Source organism: Macrotis lagotis, chromosome X (genome assembly GCF_037893015.1).
Source record: "Macrotis lagotis isolate mMagLag1 chromosome X, bilby.v1.9.chrom.fasta, whole genome shotgun sequence".
Taxonomy (NCBI): Eukaryota; Metazoa; Chordata; class Mammalia; order Peramelemorphia; family Peramelidae; genus Macrotis; species Macrotis lagotis.
The window spans coordinates 463,168,634-463,185,121 of record NC_133666.1 but is presented as its reverse complement, the minus strand read 5'-3'; the positions used below and the strand labels follow the sequence as shown (position 1 = coordinate 463,185,121).

Genomic DNA, 16,488 nt, shown 5'->3' with positions numbered 1-16,488 from the left:
ACAGATTTCTATTACATATTGAAGTAGAGGAAATGTTAAGAGAAATATAATTTTTCCCCTCTTTACTTGCCATGTGTATAACACTGTTCTCTCCCCATCTCATTGTTCAAACTATGAGATGAGGACAATGAACTTTTAGTAAAGTAACTTGCCCTTGTCAAGGACTCCCATTAAATCCATGCTCCCAGGCACAGAAGTTTGCTCCTATATCTTTCTTTACTGCCCAATCTCTCATAGTGGTTTAGGTCTAAGTTGTTCTTTCCTTTAATTTCATCCTCTTAGGAATCAGTGGTTTCCTGCCCATTAGTCTCTCCTTTCCTTAACTCACAGTTGCTTAGGGATCAGTGGTTTCCTGTCTTCACTTTTTTTCCCCCTTTAGCAACCTGTGAATTTTTTGTAGTAACCTGTGCAATCTATGAATAAAGTCTACACCTTTTCTTACCCTACTGAGTCAGAGAGTCTGGTGATTTCTTCAGTCAAAATAAACCCATATAGATCCTTATCCCTCTTCTCCTGAAGCCCATATTCATGATTTCATAATTGGTAGTCTACCGCATATGTCGCAGGAACAGTTCTTAAGAAATGGCTGATGCCTGATGGTAAGGTAGTATTGCTGCACCAAGGAAGTGACCAAGGTCAGACATGTAGATACCCACCAAGTCTAGACACAGGGATACCTGGAGGGGTTTCTAAAAAGCCAATACAGAATCAAAAACACTTCAGTCATAAAAGAAAATTACAAGATTTGTTTACAAATACAAAAGAGTTACAACATTTCTCTGGGCTCAGAGTTCCTCTGCTTCAATACAAGTATTATCTACAATATATTTAAGAAGTTAGGTGGTAGAGTGGTTAGACCCCTGAGTTTAGAGTCTGGAAAACCTGCATAAATGTTGCCTCAAATACTTATTAGAAGGGCAAATCACTTCATCTGTTTGCCTCAGTTTCCTCATCTGTAAAATGAGCTGGAAAAGGAAATGGCAAATAACTCCAGTATCTTTGCCAAGAAAACCCTATACAGGGTCAGAAAGAGTCAGAGCAACTGAAAAATGACTGAACAACAACAACAATTAAAGAAGCAGAATGAAATAGTAGATAAAGCACCATGCTTGTTTCAGAAAAACCTGGAGTCAAGGCCTGCCTCTACTCATACTGACTGAGGGATTTGGGCTACCTGCCTCAAATATTTCTTCACTCCAAGACATTCTCCATTCAGGCTCTAAAGTGATCCTCTTAAAGCAAAAGTCCAATAATATCATCTTTCTACTCAATAAACTGCAGTGGCTCCTTCCTTATTATTTCTAGGAACAAAAAAAAAATGCTCTTTGAGCATTCAAAGTCTTTTATAACCTAGCCCCATCTTAGCTCTCTAGGTTTTTTACACCTTATTCCCCAACTCATACCCTTTAACCAAATGACACGTCTTCTGGTTGTTTTCATGAACAAGATACTCTATCTTGATGTCCCAAGCATTATCTCTGGCTATCTCCCACACTTGAAATGGTCTCCCTCCAGTGATCTGACTACTAATTTCCATGATTTCTTTTAAATTCCAACTAAACTCCTCCCTTCTACAAGCATACTTCCCTATTCCCTTTTAATTCCAGTGGCTTCCTTTTGGATTATTTTCAAATCTATCCTATAAATAACTTGCTTTGTTTTCATATATATTTCTTGTATGTTATCTCTCCCATTAGATTTCTTTTTTTCCCCTAATGTATAATATTTTATTTTTTTCCTCCAATTACATGTTAAAACAATTTCTGACTTTTGTTTTCTTTTTCACATTTGAGTTCCAAATTCTATCCTTCCTTCTTTCCCTCCCTTCTCCCCTCCTTGACTTTGTAAGCAATCAGATATGTCTCCCTTTAGATTGTTAGCTCTCTATGGACAGACTATCTTTTGCCTATTTTTGTATCTGCAGCACTTTGCACAATGCCTAATAGTAGATGCTTAATAATTGATCATTATAACTTCTTGATGTTCTAAGGATAGAAGCTTTATGGAAGGAGTTTACAGACTAGATTTTACACACTGATGATATCAGAGGTTAAGATCCCCTCCCCGGGGTAGCTAGGTGGTTTAAGTGGATAGAGAACTAGTCTTGGAGTTAGGAGTACTTGAGTTCAAATCTGACTTTGGATACTTAATAACTACTTAGGTATGTGACTTTGGGCAAGCCACTTAACTCCATTGCATTGTAAAAACAGCAACAACAAAAAAGATCTCCCCACTGCAATGTTTAGCATATAATACATTTTTTTAGTTATGTGTATTATATGTATGTATGTATAGCTATGTCTAGCCTTATATATACAGGCACACATACACTCTATAACTATATGCATACTGGACTGTGCAGGAGTGCAACTCCATATGGATATTAGCATATATACCCATATATATAAATACACACACACAAACACACACACACACACACACACATTTAAATATCCATTGGAGGACCTAAGCTCAAATAATGGGTCTATCATTATCTGTGTCTCATTTCTGTTTCAAGATTGACCTGGCTTCTTTCAAGTCCCAGCTAAAATTCTTTCTACTAAAATAAATCTTTCCTGATTCCCCTTCTTGCTTATTTAATTCTTTCCTTTTTTTCCATCATCTCTGAGTCATTTTATATCTATCTTGTCTTTGAAGCTAATTGTTTGCACATCAGACCGTGAACTTCTTTAGGGTAGAAACTATATTTTTCTTTTCTTTTTTTTGTATCCCTCAACCCTTAGGTTAGTATCTGACAAATACAGGAAGCTTAATAAATGTTTATTGACTTGACTTAATGTTGGGTGGATTGATTAATCTCTCTGGGTCTCAGTTTCTTGAGCTATAAAAGTGTTACTATGGGGCTATTTGACTTTTTAAGATTTCTTCCAATTCTAAGTCTGTGATCCTATAAACATATAATATATATACAATATATTATCTATATTGTAAGCAACATTTATTGTCAATTATGTACCAGGTCACTGAATTTAAAAAGCTGGGAATACAAAAAGAGCAAGAAACAGTCTCTGCCTTTAAAGATCTCACAATCTAATCAGGTAAACAAAAATAAAATACATAAATACATATATGCATGTATGTATATATGTATATGTATATAGATATGAGTTACATCATACATAAGTGGGAAGATATAAAATACATATATATATACATATGTATATGCATAAGATATGAGCTATAATATGCATAAATAGGAAATAATTAAAATAAGGAAAGTGCTGGAATCAAGAAAAGTTGGGGAAGGCTTCCTGTAAGAAGATTTTAAAGGAAGTCAAGGAGGTCAGTAATCAGAGCAGAGGGAGACCATTCCTGGCATGGGGGAAGGATCAGAAAAAATGCTTAGAGTTAAGAGATGGAGTATCTTGTCTGTGGAACAGAAGGAGGCCAGTGCCACTAAATTGAAGTGTGTAACAGACAGTAAAGAAAGGTAGATGAGTTTAGTTAGTGAAAGGCTCTGAATGGCAGTGTTTTGTATTTGATCCTGGGGGCAATAGAGAACCACTGGAATTTGAGTTGGAGGGAGGGTAATATGGTTGGATTTATATCTTAGGAAAATCATTTTAGTGGATGAATGAAGTAAAGATTGGAGAAGGGATAGACTTGAGGCAGCCAGACCCACCAGTAGGCTATTACAGTAATCTAGGTGTGAGGTGATAAGGGCCTGCACTAGAGGGGTGGCAATGTCCAAGGAGAGAAGGGGGCATACTGGAGAGATATCATAAAGGTTAGACAGACATAATTTGGCAACAGACTGGATATGGGGGGGTAAGAGAGAGAGTGAGGAATCCAGGATGACTCCTACCTTGACATCTTGAGGCACTGGAAGGATGGTATTTTCCTCAACAGTAATAGTGAAGAGTTCAAATGGGGAAGTTGGTAGAATATATATAATCCACTTGTCAGGGTGTTATGGGGGACTGAGGGAAAATGTGTGAAGCGAAGATCTATATTCTCTTAGCCTGTGAAAATGAGTTAGTGAGCGTGATTGGAGAGTAGAAATGGTTATACGGTAATATGGAAGCAAAATTAACAGAGTTTTGGATGACTGAAGAAAGTCTTACTAATCCTGCAGTTCTTGGATAAAGATTGATTTAGAAGAAGACTGTTGCCTGTACATTTAATGCCATTTTTTTCTAAAATAATTGATTGAAAAGTGTTAGTTATCAACTCCCTGTGTGACTTTGGACAAATCGCTTCATGTCTCTGGTCCTTAGTGTTACCAAAATGGGGGAAGTATGTGTGTATTAGAAAACAACTAGCATCCTTTCCTATTCTAAATCTGTGGGTCTAATGACCATTTCTAAAAGCTGAATTCTTTCAGATAACTCTGTGAGAGCAGAGACTCTGTGGTTCACTTTGAATAATGTCTTGTGCTTAATAAATGTTTATGAAACCATTACTTAGACAATCATAGGGCTTCATGATACAAAGAGGAAGGGAGTCTAATTCTTCTTCCCTTAAACTTTGCTGTGTTCCGACATCTGTTGATATTGTTTGGTCACGGGGTTTTCTTAGCAAAGGTACTGGAGTGGTTTGCTATTTCCTTTTCCAACTCATTTTCTAGATGAGGAACTGAAGTAAATAGGGTGAAGTGTCTTCTCCAGGCTCATAGATCTAGTTAAGTGGCTGAGGCCAGATTGGAGGTCATCAAGATTAGTCTTCCTGATCCCAAGCCCAGCATTCTATCCACTGCACCACCAACCTTTCCTGTTTTGACATCTCCATGGAAGGAAACCCCTACAGATTAGTGCAGTCATATAAACATAGCCACCATTTCCAGTTCCACTTGATCTTTGATCAAAACAAAACCAAAGCAAATTAACTAGGGTAGCAGACTCAGCCTACAATATAGAGTTTAAGTTCTTCTGAAACTCACTGTGAGAGGCATTGTGAAACAACAGTACTTTGATTTGATGTCATAGAAACAGGGTTCTGTTAATTCATTGGTGATCTTGGGCAATCTGTGTAACCTTTCTGGGCCTCAGTTTCTTTATCTGTAAAATGAGGGATTTCGACTTGATGACCTATAAGGTCTATAATCTTATGCTCAAAAGTATGATTCAGCTACCAAAAAAAACTATTTCAATGCATAACTAGAAATACATAAATAAAAATACAACATCTAGATTATGGGAGATGTTAGACAACTAGATGGCATAATGAACAGAATATTTAGTCTGAAGCCAGGAAGATCTGATTTCAAATTTGGCCCCAGTCATTTCCTAGCTTTGTGACCTTGAACAAGTCACTAATTTCTGTTTGCCTCAATTTCTTCATCTATAAAATGGGGATAGTAGAATCTATCACCTAGGATGTTGTAATAATCAAATGAGATAATATTTCTAAATCACTTAGCATAGTGTTTGGCATATAAGTATTATGTAAGTGTTAGTTAATAGTTATTATAATAATAATTATTGTAATCATAATTATGTTAATAATAATTATTATAAGTAGTATTAAAAATAATTTTGAGTCTTGGAGTCAGGAAGACAGCTTCCTGAATTCAAATCCACCCTCTGACACTAGCCCTGTGACTTTGGGCAAGTCATTTAACCCTCAGTTTGCCTCAGTTTCTTCATCTGTAAAATGAGCTAGAGAAGGAAATGGCAAACTGCTTCAGTATTTTTTGCCAAGAAAATCCCAAATAGGGTCATGAAGAGTTGGATATGACAGGTCAACAATTGAATAGCATTTCAGACAGGCCAATAGTACTTTGACTTGTTCAACTAGGATGTGAGGCATTGAGATTAGTTCTAATCCAATATTTGTAGGACGAAAATTGCTCCAAAGGAGCATAGCTAGTAGACCACCAAAATGATGAGGGGAGATAGTTGGTGCATATTATGTTGTAAAGGATTTGATTGAGGAAACAAGGATTGTTTTAATTTAAGAGAGGAGAAGCCTTATTGGGGGGGACAAGGAGGAAAGATTGTTCAAAATATTTAATGAATTGTCATTCAAAAGGAGTAGGTATACTCTGCTTGAAATCTATATAGAAACTGAAACAATAAGTAGAAGTTATAGGGAGGAATATTTTGGCATCAATAAAAGAAGAAACTTCTTAATAATAAGAATTGTCCAAATATGGAATGAATGGGTCATAAATTTTTCCAGGAAAAGAAAACAAGAGGATTTGAGAGCAGAGTAATAGCAGTAGATGATCTGATAGGCAAGGCAGAGTATTTGATAATCTCCAAGGTTCTTTCTAAAGATGATTTGCAGTTTTCTTTTTATTAGTGATTAAGAATGTCTTTTTTATATGGTTGCTATTAGTTGGTAATTCTATGCTGACTAGAATCCCATAGCATTATTCCCCTGACCTGCCAGGCAGTTTTTGGGAAATCAAAGTCTTTGGGTTTTGGGGGAAATATAGTTGCAGAATTGAGTAGACCAATTCACTTTTTTTGTTGGTTAGACCATCAAGAAACAGGTTAGCTATTCAGCTTTTTCAAAAATTGTAAATGTACTGTGCTAATGAGTAGACCTTTGTGAGACAGGTTAGCTATATTGTGTTGTTGCAAAGTCACCAAAAAAAAATCACCATATTGATATTTTGCTGGGTATTACTGAAATGCTTTGATGTTTTGCTGATATGGGAGGGACCCCTTGTCCTAAAGGACAAGGACTCTCACAGCATCTAGGCTATCACCAAAAGTCCTTTTTCCTACTAGATCAGGCCATGAGGTGATGACAGTTCTGGAAAAGGCAGTGAGAAAGAAGGCTTTGCACAACATTCGCCTCACTATAATCAACATAATGTGCATGCCATGCCATCACTCATTTGATGTCATAGTCTTCTTCAATTTCCCATTTAATTGTTTCCTTTCTTATACTAGGTGCATTAGCTTTGTTTGTGTAGAAGTTTTTTTCATTTCATATAATAAAAATGATGTAGTCATTTATAATTGCATATATGCCTTGTTTGATTTAAAAGACATCTCTTATCCATAACTTTGAGAGGTATATGATCTGATTTTATTTTTTAATGGAGTTATCTTTAATATTCAGGTGATGTGTCCATTTTGAATTTATATGGCACAAGGTGTCAATCTAAGCTTAATTTTATCCAGACTGCTCTCTAGTTTTCCCAATGGTTCTTATCAAGCAGGGAAATTTTTCCCAAGTAATTTATGCTTTCTGGGTTATAGAATGCTGAACAATGAATTTCATTATTTCTGGTTCTCCCTTGCCAGTCACTCCATTGATGTGTTTTCTATTTTTTTATCCAGTTCCAATTGGTTTTGATGACTACTGTTTTACAATAAAATTTTAGGTCTGAAACATAATTCCTTTCTCATGAAATGATACACTTACCAGTCAAAAAGAGCCAAGTCATAATCCTGTTTTAAACATTTACTAGTTGTATGACCACAGGCAATTCATTTAACCTCTGGACTTCAGTTTAATAATCTGTAAAATGGAGCTAAACAATAATATTAGGTCACAGGATTATTTTGAGGACCAAAGATGTTTACAAACTTTTAAATACTATTTAAATGTGAGTTCTTTTTAGGGAACCCGGGATAAGGATAAGGAGAAGATTTCAGTCTTTGATTTCATTGGTTTAGAGATCTTCCAGGGAAGAAAAGCCTTTCAAATTCAGATTATCAACTGTATTATTTTGCAACTTTTAGGTTTACTAAATCTCCTTCATCAGTAACAGGTTAAGTGCCTTGTTCAACGTCATATAACTAGCATGTCTTAGAGTTATGACTTGAACTCCAGTCATCTTGATTCTGAGGCAGGTAGAAACCCACTATTCCAGATAGCATCTCTTGAGCTATTATTGTGATGACCAGTCTCAAGAAAATGGTACTCTCTATATTTGTCTATATAAATAAGTGATGTGGATTGGTACATATACACGTGTACATTAGAGAGAAAGATAAAGAGCACATGTAGACCAGTTTCCAAATGATGAAGACAAAATTTCATTTTTTTTCTTTAGAGTATTTGAGTTGTGGAAGGAAGAGCATTTGTCCTAAGACTACATAACATTCTGAACTTTTTGAGATTCCCAACATTAAATGAAATGCAAATATTACAGGGAAGGAACTACTATATGAAAACTCTATATGTTGGGAGGAATGAGATGATGGAAACAAAATATTCTGGTCCAAATGCAGCATTGTCTCTCAGGCAGACAGGCAAATCAATGAGCTCTCTGTTTATGCAAGACCCATTAAATGCAATCAGGGTCAGCCCCCTTCCCACAAGATATTAAATTAAACCCCTTAAACCAAACCCTTGCCTGCTGTCAATGAGACAGAAATCTTCCTGGTGGTGTGCTCCCAGTTCAAGTTCAGGGTAGATATTCCAGGAATTCATTCCCTGATGCACTATCTATAAAAAGGACAGCTGACTAGGGCTTAATATTTTGTCCAAGATACAAATCCGATAATTATTTTTGTCTCATTCACAAACCAACAGCAATTCTATGACTAGGATAACCTAATTCACAAATGCAGCAATCACTTGCTTTGCTTTACTTATATGGAGACCTAGCATTGTCTTCTATCTGCTCACATTGGCCCAGAGCCTGAACTTTTTTCCTTTTTTAATGAGCTGCCCTTTGGGAGATAAATCATGATGACTCTTCTTAATTTTTAGGAGGATGGAAGAGGGTAGAGTGAAATTCTGACTCAAGTATTTCTTGATTACAAGTAAAAACTAATTTTCCAGTGGCATTAACCCTTTTAAGGTTTCAGAGCATTGGTTTAACACTGAAACATTAGGCATTGAAATACCAGGGTATCTTTGTGACCCCAAAACTTTATCCCTCTTCAAAAGATGCCTAAATCTTAACCAGGAAATGACTTAGCTAGTGTGGGATCCTATCAAACACTTTTGAGTTTCTGAAATAAATGAAGTTGTGTGCAAGGTTAAGGTTAGCACACATAGTAGGAGTTTAATAAATGACTATTAACTGGCTTGCTATTTTTCAACTCTGCAGTTTGTCAGTATAAAGTGAGAAATGAGTTCCAACAACGTGAGTTTGAAAAGCAACCAAATTCTATTAAGACATTTTATAACAAAAAATAATGAAACTTTTAAATTTTTCTCCCAAAGCATTTCAAAATGCTTCCTATGTCATATTTATACTTATGCAATACTTTTAATATGAAATATTATATAACTATACTTCTATTATGTATAGTCAGAGAGGATGGGTGAAGTCCTTGACTTAGCTCACATAAGGAGTCTGTGTTAAAACCATTACTGGGATCTAAGGATCTTGAGCAGCTGGAATCTTCATCAAGTGAACTGGGCAAATTTCTTGGATGTGGGGGCACTAGGTAGAATTTTAAGTGGGGGACAGTTCATTGTTGCTGCTTCTTTTCCTCTAATAAACAACAAGTAACTGGATGAGCCATTGTCTATTTGTCCAATACTCCATGGTATACTTGGCTCTGTGGTCAAACATTCTCTACTTTATTCTGCAAGTTAGCTTAGTAACATGGAGGGATTATGTCTTCTATCCAGTAACTGCTTCTACTCTAGTTTAGATCAAGAAAAACTATCTTGGATTGTCTTGAGTTTCCTCTCAAGGAGGTTACTGTAATTCTATTCTAAGTAACTAAGCTATCAAGTCTAAGGGTTGACTAGATAAGATGACTACCACCATAGGAGACAATTTCATTATAAGACTGTACTTAGAGTAAAAGAATCAACATTTTAAAGAAGCAAATTTTGACCACAAAATCTAAACAGACCAAGATCAAGAAAATATTTGGATATTGGCAAGAACTGTGCTGATAATCTATTTTACTGAGCACTTTGGAAAGATTGAGGAAAGGTACAGAATTGGAAAGGGATAGTCTTTGTGAGGAACCATGCTCCAGGGCCACTAGAGGCTGTGCATATTCCCCTACTCTGAGAAAATTTGCTTGGGTTTGCAGAGTGAGAAAAGGAAGGAAAATTAAAACTGTAAGACAACTGCTTTTCAAAAGGGCTATAATCCCTAAAGTCAAAAAGTTGGAAATGGATAGGTGGAGATTTCTTCTGAAAAGCAGTTTTCCTCTGAAAATACAGTTTAATGAAACTAATATGGGGCCTGACTCATGCTATGATAGTAAGCAGTTAAAAAAAAAAGAGGCAACAGTAGACTCATCCTGGGGGTGGGAATCATTTGTATAGTCCTCCTCTTCTTCAGTCTCATGTAATACTTGTACTGTCAGGAAAAAGGAGAAGGGGTCTCCCCTCACACTATTCTTGAAGGCCTACATCAATCCTTCCATCTCTTAGGAGCCCCCAAAGCATCTTCTCTCAGAATAGCACTCATGAAGAGAGCTGGTAGTAGCTGGTTAGAGGCCTAAAGAGTGATGATGACGGGGTTAATTGCTGGAATCAACATTCATGCAAAAGACCTATACCTCAAATCATAGCCTAATTACTCATTCTCAAAATAGACTGTGGCCCTGGGTGGATAAAAGCTCAATCACTGGGGAATAATGATCATGATCCTCCCATCTAACTGTGAAGTCAGAGGCAGTCCTGTGAATCCTTCAAATCATCCCAGATCATCCCTCTCTGTTGGATTTCTTTGGTTTTCTCCTTTTGAATCAGGTCAACAAACAATTATTAAACACCTACTATGTCTCAGACACTGTGCCAAGTATTTCTTCCCCATTAATAGTCATCCAAAATGGTTGAAAAGAAACTGGGATATTCAGAGATTGAAGAAAAATGCACTAAGGAGATGATGAAGCACACAAATTCAAAAGGACAATTATATTATCCAAATAAAACAAATGGAGAAAATTTGAAGTTTTTTCTCTTTCAGGAATACATTGTTTTCTTTCATATTCAGAATAAAATGTGTAGTAGGGCATAAAATGTCAAAAACAATTTAAATAGACCTAACATTTCAGATCAACATCCTTGAATGATTTTACTTAAACACATGTTTAGATACTTAACCTGCAATTCTGCTCAGCAGTTGTTGCTCCTGCTCTCCAGACATTTTCACATATATCACTTGATTGCTGAACTGGCCAATCCCATGAAATGTCATATTAAGACGTTTGCCCTCCAAAAGCTCAACCACATAAACCTTGCTCTGCTCTAGAGCTGAGACGGCCCTGGTAAAATAATGGAATATGGTAGATTATTAAATACAGTGAGTTGAGGGGGAGAAAGCCATTTTTCAATTCTTATATTGGGAAGGCTTCTTCTCCTAGTCTCCCCCCCCCACCCCCGTCCTCCTTTAGGAAAACTCTAGCTACATGGTCCAAGATGTTGTAGTGCCACAGTAGACGCAGGGTATTTTTCCTACCAGAATGCCAGTTTCCATTAGCATATTAATAAAAAATGCACAAGTAGTCAATGGCACTCAGATAGACCATGTACTACACTTTTCTAATCAGAATTAATCCCTCTAGGCAATGTATGTGAAACATCAAAGACTTAATATTTGATACATCAAAGGTTCTCTTACTAATTCTTTTGAGGAATCAAAAACTATGCTAATGAAGGTTTGGGATATAGGATTTGAAATCAGAACTTTTTTTTTTCTCCTGGATTTAAGATAAACTTTTTATAACTTCATTTGGTAGATAGCATCAGCAAGGCCGGCCCCATGATTAGTCAAGAGTAGGCAGCTGCCCATCTGCCACTACTCGAGTCTGTGGAAGCTTCAGTCAGCCTTGCAAAATCGTTCTCTGCCAAAGTACCTCATATCCAGGCCATCAGCATTCTTGGGATTGAACCTCTGCTAATACTCTTAGCCCAAAGTTGCAATCAGTTAATCAATCATTTATTAAGCATCTACCCTGTGCTAAGCACCAGAGGGGTAACAAAGAAAATCAGACTTAGTGGGTCATCCACAGAACTCCACAGGGACTAAGACTCATGATGGTTAAATCTTTTTGGGAAATTAAAGGTCCAGGAATGGAGGCACTGGCCATCTAGGGAAGGAAAGATGATAAGTCCGAAAGCAATGAAATGAAAGTTGGAGAGGCCCTGGTAAGAGACTGACTTTTCACTCAATTACCTGGTCTTTTCCTTAAACATAAATATAATTCTCTTAAGCAGCTAGAAGGCTAACAAAAGAAAACAATTTCTCTTCCAGAGAGAGAGAGCCTTATTTTCAATTAACAATGGCAAAAGGGTACATTTCTGGAATGTACATTTACATTGATGTACATGTACATGTACACTGATCTACAGTTATTGTTATTTATTTTAATAATTCAGAGAGATTGCATGACAAGTTTCTGTGGTCCTAGATAGAGTGAAGCTACATGACAATTTCCTAATGAAAAAGTATAGAACTGGGGAGTCAGGAGACCTGCGCTTGAATTCAGAATCTTTTTCTTTTGCTAGTCTCAGTTTCTTCATCTATAAAATGAGGGGGTTAGATGAGATGCTCTTCCTCATTTAACATCCCTTGGTCCATGATTTTTAGAATTGAATCAACAGCTAATTTAAGTCCTTGACCTGCAGTTTTTCTTTCTCCCCTGGCACTGCCTTCACTGTATCTTATCTTCTCCCTGCATGTATATGCAGAGATCTAGGAACCTATAGATGGTCTTTCTTAAAAATATAACAATTGGTGGTAATCTTATGGGATACTTTCAGAAGAATTCCTTATATAACCTGGGGTGGGAAGTGAGGTCTCACTGTCCCAGGACAACTAAGTCTTGATTAACCCTGTGGACAAGAAATCTGTGGTAAGAGATAACAGAAATAGTGAGATAATGGATTAAAAATTTAATTTCAGCATAGGTAGAAACTTCTGCTTGAGGTTTCAATGTCTTCAAATAGCAAAGACCCTCAAATTCTCTAGCCTGGTTTCATTCCTACATGAGGAAGAAATAAAGGCCATGTGAATTATTTCAGGAGTCTGGGCTTTGGTTATGAAGGACGGGCCTACACAAGCAAAGTGGCCTGTTGAGTATAATTGATATTGGCAACCTGGATGATAAGCTCTTAACATTCACTCCTTTCTCTCCCTCTGTATCCATTTCTCTTTTTAATAGTTGAGTTTTCTCAACTTCCTTTTGAAATGAGTATGGCATTGTATTTGGTTTTATTCAAGTCATTACAAATCCCTTTCCCAGAACTAAAGACTTTTGACTCATGTATTTGGAAACAGAAATGAATTTAAAATATTCCAAATTAAGATACCTGGTACATATTAAAGGAAGGAAAACCCTTGGGAAAGGCATCAACAGTGTAGAAGCATTTTAAATTTTACTCAGTTCATTGCTCTTTCACAAATCACATCTCTTTAGACGTACATGTCCAAAGGACATAGATGGTATAAGAATAGACTTAGGGGTGTTTCTAATTAAAGTATTTGGGGCATTAACATAATGAGCACTCACTTTTTTCCTGATTATGTTAGGAGGTTGATGAGGGAATATTAATCTGAAAATCTCCTTTTTCCTTCTACCTGGGTTTTCAGTAATGGTTTGATACATGCAAGAATGTAATTTTACATAAATACTAGAGTGTTTTCTCAATTGAGTATCTGTTTTCAGACAGCCTAGTTCACCCAATATTTTTCTGCTACTAATACGTTTTTTGCTTTGTTTTTTTTTTTTTGCAAGACAACGAGGTTAAGTGAATTGCCTAAGGTCACACAGCTAGGTAATTATTAAGTGTCTGAGGCTGGATTTGAACTCAGGTCCTCCTGACTTCAGGGCCGGTGCTCTATCCATTGTGCCACCTAGTTGCCCCTACTAACATGTTTTTTAGATGAATGCATTTACACATTAGATTGTGGGATCATAGAGTTCGGAGGGGTGTCTTGAAAGACTTCAAGTTTAATTCTTCCATTTTACTGTTGAAGAAATTGAGGCACAGAAATGGTGTAGTGACTTTCTCTGAGTCATAAAGTTAATAAATATCTGTCTTAGGGCCTATCTGCAATTCCATCTTCCAACACCCTAGATTTGGACCCACAGTATCTATGAATATCTAAGTGATGCAAATACTTATCACAGTAAAGGAGGCAGGGAGTGGGAACATAGGGGCAGGCAACAGAATTTAACATGAAGGCTCTCAGTTTGATCCTTGCTTTTTTTCTAATTGAGAAAAAAAAAGAACTCTAAAATCTACTCATGGTGACTGGCCTCTACAGCTCCATTAGTGGTTAGCTCTTTACCCAATGTATATACATTGGTTAAACTTGTCCTGTTTCCTGTTTCAGTCCCTGCTTGGCTCAGTGTCTACTCTACATTCTGAATAATATTCTTGACAAGAACTCTTTGCCACTTATCTGTTCTCAACCCTTCACAGGCTTTAATCATAACTTTTCATTCCACCTGAAAGGCACTGCCATGACACAAAGCTAAAAATTTGATTTAAAGTTTACTCCCTGGAAACCAAGGACAGATAAATGGAAAGCACTTCCCATTTATCTTCCATAATAGGTCCCACAAAGATTTGGACATCTCAGAATTAAAAAAAAAAAATAGGTCATCACTGCTTATCTAGTCTGAAAATTTTAACTGTTTAAGTAATCCAATCCTATGTCATCCCACTTAGGAACTAGTTAGAAAGGTGTTAGTGTATGCTCTCTACTTAATTAGGCACTTTAAAACCATGATTCTCACAAAAACCTTGGGTAGTGGGTGTTATTATGATCCTCATTTTACAGTTGAGAAAACTGAAGCAGACAGAGGTCTAAGTGACTTACCAATTATCATATATAACTAGTGTCTGAGGCAAAATGTGAACTAAGGTCTTCCTGACTCAGTCCCTATGTTCTATCCACTATGCCATCAAACAACCTCTATCTAAGTAATTGTGAAAATGGGATGATAGTGGCTTGATAAAATTAGCCAAGTGTATTAGATGCTAATATTGAAAATTTCTGGTGGAGTGGGTTACCATTGTCATACAGTTACTCTACCTGTAAGATAACCAAACAGTAATTTTTTCCTACTTAATGATAACAAAATGAATATGGAAATAAGATTAAATAAGAGATTATGTATATAAATTCAAAACAATTTAGCTTTCAAATTTCTCTACTCCTCCACTAAAGTCCTACTCCAATGCTTCATCATAGAATGGAAATGGTTTGGGTTTTTTGGTTACTAATACATTTTCAGTCATGTCCAACTCTTCATGATTCTTGGGAAAGATCCTGGAGTGATTTGCTCTTTCCTTTTCTATTTCATTTTATGAATGAGGAAATGGAGGCAAACAAGGTAAAGTGTCTTACCCAGGGTCACACAGCTACTATGTATTTAGGGTCAGATTAAAATTCTGAAGATGTGTCTTCCTGACTTCAGGTCCGATACTCGATCCATTGTGCCATCCAGCTTGCCCTTGTAGTTTTCACTTACTAGCGTCTATGTCTATGAAGTATGAGTGTTGATGGGTCTTATGAAAAAAGAGTCTTGTGACTGATTGTGCCTCTGTCAACTGAAGACTATCCTGGTAAAGTTGGAAGAATCTCATTCCCTATCTCTATTCAAACCCTGTTTGGGTGCTGAGGTGATTTCTCATATAAAGCAACTTTCTTTTTTTTTTAATTTTTATTTATTTAAGACAGTGGGGTTTAAGTGACTTGCCCAAGGTCATATAGTTAGGCAATTATTAAGTGTCTGAGGTCAGATTTGAACTTGGGTCCTCCTGACTCCAGGGCTGGTGCTCTATCCACTGCCCCACCTAGTGCCCCACCCCCCAAGCAACTTTCAATGAGTTTATGGGTGGAAAACTCATAGGGATGGTTGAAGCATTGAAGTCAAGCCTATCCTGCTCTTGAGAGTTGGGGGTTGTAGAAAGAACACTAACTTAAGAATAAGAAGACTTGGGTTCTATGGGCACCAGCTGAGACCCATTCTCTTATACTGAAGAGGTAGGTTTGAATATACAAGACCCAGGAACTCTTGGGCAAATAAGGATTTGAAATGATGCTCCCATTTTCCATTTTGGTTACTCAGTTACAACCTGGCAATGTTAGGTTTCTCTTGACATCTTTACCTGTGTTGTCTTCTTCCCCTTCCTAGATTAAATTCTGTCAAAGGATCTTGGTTTGGTTTAGGTAGTATCTCAATTCAAGTTCCTTCTTGGGACTTCTCATTTGACCTCCCAATATCTGTTGTTATTGGCAACTATAACAGGCTGGATGGTCAGGGTGTCCCAAGATAAGGAAGAGCCTTTTGAATTTATTCTTAAGAAGCTTGTCAGAGTTAATGTAGTACTATCTGTTTTGAAGGGCAGCTAGGTGGAGCAGTGGTTCAAATACGACCTCAGAGACTTTCTAGCTATGTGATACCCGACAAGTCACTTAAATCTCACTTTGGCTCAATCTCCTCATCTGTAAAGTGAACTGGAAAAGGAAAAGGCAAACTGCTCCAGTATCTTTTTTTTAGGTTTTTTTTTTTGCAAGACAATGGGATTAAGTGACTTGCCCAAGGCCACACAGCTAGGTAATTATTAAGTGTCTGAGGCCAGATTGGTACTCCTGACTCCAGGATCGGTGCTCTATCCACTGCACCACCT

General features: G+C 36.8%; 1 protein-coding gene across 3 annotated transcripts in view; it reads right to left on the bottom strand.

Annotated features, from left to right (window-relative positions):
* Nucleotides 1-16,488, bottom strand: part of LOC141501859 (uncharacterized) — a 148,201-nt gene that overhangs the window by 15,074 nt on the left and 116,639 nt on the right. For all 3 annotated transcript variants that reach the window (XM_074206234.1, XM_074206232.1, XM_074206233.1), the window contains one exon: nucleotides 10,948-11,108. In XM_074206234.1, the coding sequence (XP_074062335.1) occupies nucleotides 10,948-11,108 (161 nt within the window). The remainder of the gene's footprint in view (nucleotides 1-10,947; nucleotides 11,109-16,488) is intronic.